General features: G+C 34.5%; 1 protein-coding gene across 6 annotated transcripts; it reads left to right on the top strand.

Annotated features, from left to right (window-relative positions):
- Positions 1 to 2,675: 2,675 nt before the first annotated feature.
- LOC137743359 (uncharacterized) lies at positions 2,676 to 6,054 on the top strand. Of its 6 annotated transcripts, none has more exons than XR_011069457.1 (3): positions 2,676 to 2,761; positions 3,144 to 3,222; positions 5,744 to 6,054. XR_011069457.1 is itself a non-coding variant. In XM_068483240.1 (3 exons), the coding sequence occupies exon 3, from the start codon at positions 4,748 to 4,750 to the stop codon at positions 5,126 to 5,128; it is 381 nt and encodes a 126-aa protein (XP_068339341.1). In that variant the 5' UTR covers positions 2,685 to 2,761; positions 3,144 to 3,222; positions 4,733 to 4,747; the 3' UTR covers positions 5,129 to 5,246. The 6 variants fall into 6 exon arrangements, 5 of the variants coding, with proteins under 5 accessions (XP_068339341.1, XP_068339342.1, XP_068339345.1 ...); XM_068483240.1 differs by lacking the exon at positions 5,744 to 6,054 and adding an exon at positions 4,733 to 5,246 and having other exon boundaries at positions 2,685 to 2,761; XM_068483241.1 differs by lacking the exon at positions 5,744 to 6,054 and adding an exon at positions 4,736 to 5,246 and having other exon boundaries at positions 2,688 to 2,761.
- Positions 6,055 to 10,310: the final 4,256 nt, after the last annotated feature.

Below are 10,310 nucleotides of genomic sequence, written 5' to 3'. Positions count from 1 at the left end.
TTTGTCTCTCTATTGCTTATCTTAACTGTCAAACATTCATGATATTTTTGGGATTATCCTTGGTTAATTATTCACTATGATGTCAAAGGTTCTCCCTATTATCTTGATGTCAAAGGTTCAAATGAGAGAGTGTTTTATGAAAGGGGTATCTTCAAAAGAAAGAATGTATTATCAAATGGGAAAATCCCTTCATTTAGCCTTCCATGCAATGTCATGAGTAGTGCCTCAAGATCCCCCTTCGTAGGTCATGTATCAAATTCTCTTAAATATCAACGATGATTCATCAATATTTCACCTTCATTCAAATGACCTTGGCATTTCTCAAATTGGTGCCTCACTCAAAATTCCTCATCAAAGTTGGCTTTTCCTTCAAGGCTTATGCCTTGCTTTTTGCAAGTCTTGTCCATTGTCCATATTATGTAGGAAGTGTTGTCTCTTAAGTCAATAGATTATTAAAAGCTTGATTAACTTTGAAAATGCTTTTGAGATTAAATGCTTGGTTCTATGATTTTAAGATGGCTACCCAAAATCCTTTCTCCCATATCTTGACACATCACTGAAGGATTATGAGCTTTTGTTAATCTCATTATTAATGTTTGTGTATGCCTTTGAAGATTTGTCTATTGAGAACTTCATTGCACGTCTACTTTTTGTGTTCTCCAAATTACCTACCTCTTGGAAGCATAGATATTCAAGCTACATTGTAATTCGTTCTCATTTAGTCAGTATGTTGTTGGTTGTCTCTTAGTGCAAAGTTTCAACTGTTATCTTGATCTCTATCATCTTAATGAGTTGCCTTTGGTTGTTTGGGTGCTTTGTCTATGCCCTTGCTCAAATTCATGTTTCAATAGTCATCTCTTCTTTCTGTTGAGTCATTGTCTCTCATCAGATAAATGAAGTTATAATTTTGAATTATGAGGAAGTGTTTACATGAAGCGAATTAATTCTGGGGGAGTTTCCATTATAGGGAAGTCAATTCAGAATGCATGCATGCATCTCTTTGTGCTTACTTGTTGCTAGTCTATTTGTTACTACACTTTACTTGGGCATATCCATATAATCTATTGCAATTTCTTTATCCGCAGTGCTCTTGTGGTTCTTCTCATGAGTGCAGCAAATTTGACTCTTATGTGTGATTTCCACCACTTCTTTGTCTTACCATGACAAAATAGTGATTTCCACCACTTCTTTGTTCTTCCTAGGCGATGGTGAATGTTTGGGTGCCGCTGCTGGTTGGGATTGTGCTAGTTGTTGCGCACGCGGCGTTGAGGTGGATCGATAAGTTGTTGTGGATGAAGAAAGCTTTGCGTTGTTGATTGGTTATGCAGCGAGATTCTACGGATTTGAATGAATCGGTGGTAGCGGTGGTTTAGGTAAACTATTTGGAGAAACAATTTATAGTCTCATTGAAAGTGTGTTGTCGAGAAGAGGGGAACGATGTAACGTATAGGCAACGACAACGCACCAACACAGGACATGTATCTACATGGGCAAATTCGTAATTTTACTATGAAGATGAGAAATAAAGGAAGAGAAAAACACTTGAAGATGGGTAGTTTCATCCTTTCACTATGCTTAGGAACAGTGAAGATGCTGAACTGGGTTTTAGTATATATAGAATTTTAGATAGTCTTAGAAAAGTGTTTGAAGGTTATATATATATATATATATATATATATATTTTTTTTTTTTTTGAGAAAAGTACGATATTCATTGATAAGATTTAGCGAATACATACAAAACAGGTTGTCACATTGGGCTTCAATAAACACCTTGTCAGGATTTCCACCTGATTGAAGTGAAAAAGAGTGTCCTGCATCAAACTACATAATAGTACTATCCTCGAATAAGAGATCAATAATATCAGGGGTTCTTCAAATCACACTAGATGTTGTTCTGGAGATAGCCCCATCCTTGCCAATTTGTGATATGTGTGGATCAAGTTAGTTTATTAGGGTGATTGTGTGCCTACCATTTGTGCTTATATTTTGGAGGGTGTATTTAATTGGGAATTAGAGAGATTTTAATGGATTTATAAATACATGGATTTTTCTAGAGTTTAATTAATTTGTAGAGATTCCATGTAAAATTTTGATTCAATTTCCTCGAAATCTCGTAGGGAGAGATTTGTGGATGCTTAAAATACATTACAAAATCTCTCTAATTCCCTCTAATTCCCTCTAATTCCTCAACCTTATAAAATTCTTTAAAATCAAATTCTAATCGAATACACTTGAAATGTTATAAACTTCTTTAAAACGCTAATTGAATACACCCAGATTTATAAGGATTTAATAAACTATCTTAAAATCTTGATTAAATACATACTGAATTTCAGAGAATCACTTAAAATTCTGATTGAATACCCCTATATTCATTAAAATAATTAAAATCCCTCAAAATCTCAATTAAATACATTCCTCTTAGTTTGCCATACGCAAAGATTATTTATTTATTTAATCATCTCTCCGCATTGATCAGAGAGTTTAAATTAAAATATCGTCTTGTGCAATTTTGAAATTTAGACGAAGGAGAACTTGGGGTCTAAAGACAATATTTGGGTGTCCATTAACTTGTCAAAATTGAACCCAGTAGCCCAATAGGCACCACAACCCTCCAATAGCCCGTTACCCACGCCAGCCCACCCGTTGGCTTTCCTTCTCCTTCTCCCCACTTTCCTCGTTCCGTCGTTCGGCACTCGGTCACACTCCCACGCTTCCACGCTTCCACCCCACCAAGCCTTCAGCCTTGTTCCCGACAGGTACGTGAATATCTCTCTCTCTCTCGTCCGTTCATGTTTTCTTCCTTCAGAATAAATAGACGTGTTTAATCATTTTTCAAAAATGTATTTTTATGATTAATTATTTTATGCTGTGAATTTTTGGTCGATTGCCCCTTCCACTTCATAAGCAAGTAATAATCCAGGATTAGGAAATTATGGTTTTTTTTTTTTAGCATACGAAAGGGTTTGTGTTATTTGAATTTTTGAGCTGTCCTGGTTTGCTTTTTTGTTTTGGATTTGGGCATCACAGTCCTTTACTTTTTATTTTCCTGGTTTCTTCTTTTTTTTCCTCAGTGTTTGTGTTTCCCTCTACTTTTGGATAAAGATTTCTGATGGTTTAGTTTTCTTCTTATTCTAACAGCTTAATGTAGTTTGATATCCTGCAAGAGAGCTAAAAAGGTTGAACTTGGTCGAGGAGTTTCGTATTTGTTTCGTTTGAGGTACAATCTTACTACTTTTCGTGTTCTTTCGTATCGAGTTCATTGAAGGTTGATTGACTATCATCGTTTTCATGTTATTTGTTCATGCTTGGAGGTTGTAGTTTGCTCTTTGATCTAGTAAATCAAAATACGATTATCTCAGTATATGAATTTAGTGAATTTACAAATGCACGTCTATATGCGTTGCACCGACTTCATAAGAACCGTGCGCTAGTCTGGTTTTGGTGTTTCTTACCATTAGTAGTAGAGTTGCAGAAGCTATATCTTATGTTATGTATTACTTGCTTCTGGTTCTACTTACGGCTAGGGTAATCAGAGATATTTCTGTCAGTTGCTTTTGAGTAGAATCAAATATGTTTTGGTGTTATCTCTAAGACCGATATATGCTGGCATTGCTGTTAATAGCATGTACTTGGGTGAAAATTAAGGTTAAGCATTATAAGATACCTCTGACACTTGAATAACCTTTCCACTTTGTGGAACTTCCAAATATGCAACTTCTTTGCTAGTAACACGGAAATTGGTTTTGACGAGCGTGTTTATTTTTTCTGTCACATCCCGGCCCGGGGCGGGATCACTTCCCGGGCTCGCTCCACCACCGTAGCACGATATTGTCCACTTTGGGCCCCAACCACGCCCTCACGGTTTTGTTTTTGGGAACTCACACGAGAACTTCCCGATGGGTCACCCATCCTGGGAATGCTCTCGCGCGCTACTCGCTTAACTTCGGAGTTCCAACGGAACCCGAAGCCAGTGAGCTCCCAAAATGCCTCGTGCTAGGTAGGGATTGGAATATACATATAAGGATCACTCCCCTGGGCGATGTGGGATGTCACATTTTCTGCTTCCCTCTGTGGAGAAAGGGAACTCTATGGTAAATTGATATTGTTGGATTTCCCTGTCTTCAATCATCAGCCCTACAACTAGTCTTACAACCACTAAGGACTAACAAATCAGTGTCTGTGTGAAACTTTTGAGGTGGCGGAGCAACAAAGAATGCACGTTCCTTTCACTTTCAGGATTTCAGTTTATCAGATGGTTTGGTGGGAGTGGGAGTCAGATTAAATTTGTGTACCAAAGTTGAACTCAAATTGTTTCGGAATGTCTATTAAGATGCATCTGAACTTACAATTTTGGGAACCTGGATATATTCGGTCCTGTATATCTTGGCAATCAGGCCTACAATAATGCATTAGTTAGCATGTTGTATTTGAAGGAATTTTTTGTTTAAAATTATATCTTTATTTAACACGTCGAAGCAATTAGTATTTGGTTCTACCTGTTTGATAAAAATTGGGTGGAAGGTGCAACCAGTTTGATTCAAGTGTGTTATCACCGTTCTGTCAGTGCTTAAATGAATTTGGTTAGAACTTACCCTGTGGCTGTGGGTTACGATAACTAAAAGTGTCTATGTAAACCCCTTGAGGAGAATTAACCACCAGAGTTTAGTATCTTTGTTTGGTTGATAAATGTTTTCATATCCAATATGCTTTTATTAAACGAAAAACAGCAGGACTGCCTCAGAATGACGGTTGTGAAGCGGTATGTGCTACGAATGTTCATATCATTGAAGTACATTACAGCAAACGTAGTGGACAGAAATAATGGCAGGATTGTTGTATCAGCATCTACAGTTGAACATTCAATCAAGGGCTCACTCGAATGTGGAAGGTCTTGCAACGCAAAGGCAGCGGCAGTTGTTGGAGAGGTGTTGGCTAGGAGACTCAAGGTGGAAGGTCTTGATGAGGGACAGGGACGAGGGATTCACGCCAATGTAAATAACGAAGTCGAGAAGAAGGGTTTCAGGAACCGCACCAAGATTTGGGCTATTGTCAATGCTCTTAAGAACAACGGAGTCAAACTCGTTCTTGATGATAACGATGAAAACACTTCTCGGTCGAGTTAGTATTGAGAGCTCTCTTGTTTCATTCCTTCTATGTGTCCATGTGCTGAATATACGTGTGATTGTTAGTAGCGACATGGACGGATTTACGCTGATTGTACAGAATCCGCATTTACCGGAATGTGTATGTTTTGTTTTCGACAGTGCAGCGTAGCTATGATTAGGACGGGGGGAGTGACGGAACTCCTTGAAAGACTAATGTCACAAATTGCCGTCACTTTTCATGTTTTCTAATTGATTTTTCATACTTAAAATTATGGAATCTTTATTCGTTTGAACTTTTCTACCACTTGTGTCGATGTTGCTTTAGTACATGACGAAAAACAATCATGACTATGCACTCTGGTGCGGGTTTGATTCCTATCAATTTCTCTCTAACAGCTAACAATTTAACTCATTAATACTATCGTTTGTGAAAATAAAAATAAAAACTTTTCTACCATTTATGTTTAGATACTCAACGGTACTTGAGTCTGCAGTCAATATTGCCGTCTATGTTGTTGATATTGCAAATTGCAAACTTACAATTGGCAATATGTGGTGGTGTTTGATATTTGTCAATATTGGCTATGTTGGCGGTGGACCGTGCTAGACCTAAAAGTTTATTCTTGATAACAGGAGCAAAGTGACTTGGGGTGATATTTGAGGTTTTATTTGCAACTACCTTTACCAGCAAATCTTGCAGCATCTTCAAATGGGATAAATTGGCTCAGAATTGAATGTTATGCTTTGTCAGGGAGTTGGTGTCATGCATTCCTTCTCATGAAGTTGTATTGATAGTGAGTCGGTGGAGGTTCGTGGGAGGACTTTCACCAAACTGCCAAATTTAAAAAGTTTTGACTGTCGGCTCTCTCAATCCTGATGGATATCAAAACTTTTTTTTATTTTTTTATCAAGCGTTAAATTTTGTTAAATTAGTTATTGACGGAATTCAATACTTGATTATCTAGTCATTTATGAGTCAAATTTTCACATTTTAAAGAACATTGCTCATTTGTTCTGTTCGGTAATATTCCTCCGTTACATGTTAATCAAGATCATGTTATATATATATATATATATATATATATATATATATATGGATAGGAAATAAATTTGGATGCAACACGAGGAATTTCTTTAAAAGATCGCTAATTCTAGTTTATGAAGATCATACATTACATAAAGTCCACATTTTTTTGGTTTAATTTGAGGCTCTATGAAATAAAGAACTTTTGACAATATATTCTCGTCAAATGAGAAGTTCAACCACATTATTACTAGTCTATTGTAAGGTTAAACTCAGCTCATTTCCTTTAGTGTAAATAATTTTGTTGATAAAAAAAAAATATTGTTGATAAAAAAAAAAATCAATCTAATTAATAATATCAATTAGGGCTCCACTTTTTCTGCCCAGGCAGCTGTGGAAAAGGAAAAATAAAGGTGAATGAGAACTTTGGAATTTGACATGCAAACTGCAAAGGTCTTAAAAGGTGGATAAAGAAAGAAAAAGTTTATCCCTTCGCCATATTTTTGTCTTAATAATTAAAATCTTTTAGGAACTAAAGAGTTATTCCTAATGAGAATATTCACCTCTCTTAACACGAATATACTAAGGTAGTGTTCAAAGAGCAAACATGGTTTAACTTTTGTTGGGAGAATATAATCAACCTTAACATTATGCCCCATCGACTTCTTTCTCATTCTATTTTGTACGTAATTCTTTGAAGATCATGCCATCTTGGTAAAGAATTAATTAATTCTGAAATCGTTTAGTCATTTAACAATTATCTAATAAACAGATAAATTGTGTTTCTCACTCCAACCTTGAAATTTTGACAACATTACTCACACACTACAATTTCTAATTTACCTATTTTTTAGAATTGATTTAAAAAAAATGACATAAAAAGTAAAAGAGTTCTTATCATCAAACAACATGGAGGAAAATCAGAAAAACGAGAAAGCTCGAGTAAGAAGGTTGCTTAGCATCCCTTTTTGTAAGCTAGATCATCACATCATTTTAATGACAGAATGTAGGCTTAAAGAAATCCGAGCTCTTTGTACGTAATCTACGGTATATGGATATACGCATAATATAACTTCTTGTGGGAGCTGTAAACGAAATGCTTTGAAATAGTAAAGACCATGAAAAAGAAAGCCTTTTGTGTCCGCATTTGAAATGGTTTTTCATCATAAAGAAGACTTTATCTTCTTGACTTAAATGATTCCATTCTTTCTTCATCTTTGTTTTTATTTTTCTTTTCTTGTTTTATTAAGCTCTTAGAATTTTTGAATCAAAAGTCAAGGCCATATTTTCAAGCAATTTAGTAGTATATTTCGTTACTCTTTAAGCGATAAGTTTTAGGTTCGATTCTCGATGGATGAGAGATATATTGTTTTGTTCTCACTCAAACCATTCATCTTCGGTTGAAGATGTCACACCTCGCCAGTTCTCAGCAGATGGCACCTTTGGAGAAGAACTAATAAAACCCCTTCAAGAGAGAAAAGTTAACTCTTTTACTTACATAAAAAGACTCCTGTAGATAACGAGTTTAATAGTAAATTATTATAAGTCCATAACTAATTTATAGAGTGACTTAACTTATTCCACTTTTAATGTCGTTGTATTGAAAAAATTTATAATAAAAAAAAAACTATTAATTTTTTTTTTTATTTTTAAAAACGGTACGATATTCATTGATTAAGGGAACACGTACAAAACTTGAGGATGGTGTTCTTTTGGAAAAAGAAAGGAGGTCAAGATTTGAGCACTAGTTATGTAGCTATAAATGTGGTTAATTAATAAAGTTTTGATAGTGATGAAATGATGAAGGTCATTTTGCTTTGCTTTTTGCAAGCATGTGGCTAACTTTTAGAGACTTTAAACTCTTAAAACACTCTCATCATATATCTCCATGCTCAATGGTTTTGACACACCAAGGAGTTTGTTCTTTGCCCTCAACCCTTCATCATGACCAAACGTGTGCATAATTTCAACTTGTTTTTAGGTGTTCTCGATCACAAATTGATGAAACCAGTAAACTATGTGCTTCACAGATCAATCATATATCTTGCAATGTATCGAATTTACATTGATCAAATTTCTCCAAAAGCAAAAATTTTGACTTGACAAATTAACGTCTCAGGCAACGAAAGAGGCAACGTATCTGCTGAAAGACAGATTATTACAAGCCATATGACGACGAAAGTGAAAGAGACTTTCGATGTATCGCAATTGTTCATCTTTTATTTCGTCGACCTTTAACCTTTTGACACAGCCTACAAAATACTCACTCTCACATGGGTTTGAGGTCATGCCATGCAATGATCACGTCTAAGAAAAGAAGATTCCAAGCAAACCCTTTGATCACATGCGTTTCTTTAACTTTATTTATTTTTTTTCAAATACTATTGTGCGTACATAAAAGAAAATATTTTCTCAAGAAGTTGACTACTTAATTGTGAGGTTGTTGCGTAGGTAGAATATTCATATTCTTTTCTTGTATTTAATTCCTTCATTATATTTGGCTCCCTAGCCGATATTGCTCTTTGATGTCGAATGATAAACTACATAAATTTACTCAAAATCTTGGGCCATTTTTAGCCTAAAACTTTTAAAACTCTTATAATAATTCGCATAAAATGTACAATACATAAACGACTTTGTTACTTTATTCAGTCAACTCATACACGAGGCTTGTCTTTAAATTTTAGTTTTTTTTTTCTTTTTCTTTTTCTTTTTTTTTTTTCAAAAACTAAAAAATAGTTAGGTAACTACTTTTAAATTTTACTGTTATACGTTTTAAATTCTAGTTGAAGTTTTAATTCTTTATAAATTGAAAATTTTAAAATAGTTACCAATCAAAATTTTAATTTCAAAAATAAAAATTAGTAGGGAAGAAAATATGTGTAGGTTTTGAGTAATTAACCTATAAATGTATGAAAATAACCTAGGAGTTTGGATAATTTTATACAGTTAATACATGAAAGAAATTTTGGAATTTGGTTGCAATCACATTGTTGACAAAATTAATTTCGATGCCAATGAGCGTTTTGGGTTCTTTTTGTCCTACTTTCCCCTTTTACCCACCCACCCTTTCGGGAAAGTTCGTGTCTTTTTCTCATAGGCAGACTAAACCGAGGGCATCGTTGTCACTTGCCATGGCATGGTATGTGGCATCACCATCCACGCATGATGTATATGTAGCATGACATGACATCGTCCTTATCAAAATATTAACAGGGTCATGACTCATGATGGACCACACACGCACGTTACACGAACTTCTAATGCAAGCTCGTGTGTCTACTCCTTAATTTACACTTGCAAAGAGTGGTATGCAATTAAAAGTGTTTTTTTTATGCCCTAAAAGTATTACTTTCTTTTGTTGGTTTCTATTTTATTTAATTACCGAAAGCGAATTTATTAGTGGCAAAGACCAGTTTCTTCACCTGCAGATAATTTAATATTTTAGTAGATAGAGTGTTGAATTTTTATTTATATTTTTCTGTTTGAATTTCTCATCAAATTATTGTAATAGTTTCGAATCATCATTTCCTTAGTAATAATAATTTTTTTTTTAAAGTTTCTTTACTTGATTTTTTTTAGAGTGTGCCTTGAACTCAACTTATGATTTTATTTCTTCTGAGTATAATTTAATCAAGAAATCCTATTTAAAGTAGTATGTAATTTATATTTTGAATACGGCATTAATATATTTGACAAAGGGGTGAGAGATTTGATTTAGTTCATAAATAGGTTAGGCTTGGCCATAATATTTCGTATTGAGTTTTTCATCTACAAGAGTCGAAAGCGTGTAGATGTAGGAAACTTAATCCAAAAAAAAGATGTAGGAAACTAAAAGCAAAAATTGTTGCGTCCTAAAAATAAATAAATAAAAAAGGCATCGTACAAAGAGTTGAGAATTTTGACCAAAACTTGATACAACTCCATACTTAGTTGAGTGGTATAATCACCTTAATCATCAGTTATCAGCTGATCACACGCTTACGTAATCAATTTTGGCTAAAATTCAAACAATTTTCTTTAAAAAGAAGTATTATTTTTATTGGTGTAGGTACTTGAGAACTCAACCTTTTTTCCTTTGGATAAGTGCTTGGTGTAGCTTCAACCATAGTTGTAAGTTGGAACTTTATAACTTTGAAGGGAGAGGGAAAAGGAGTGGAAAAAAAAAAAAAAAGG

Source organism: Pyrus communis, chromosome 8 (genome assembly GCF_963583255.1).
Source record: "Pyrus communis chromosome 8, drPyrComm1.1, whole genome shotgun sequence".
Classification (NCBI taxonomy): Eukaryota; Viridiplantae; Streptophyta; class Magnoliopsida; order Rosales; family Rosaceae; genus Pyrus; species Pyrus communis.
The sequence above is the reverse complement of the archived record's forward strand: the minus strand, read 5'-3'. Positions and strand labels throughout refer to the sequence as shown.

Bases quoted from the DNA above. Each gene is read 5' to 3' on its own strand.
- LOC137743359 (XM_068483240.1), top strand. From the start codon at position 4,748: ATGACGGTTGTGAAGCGGTATGTGCTACGAATGTTCATATCATTGAAG.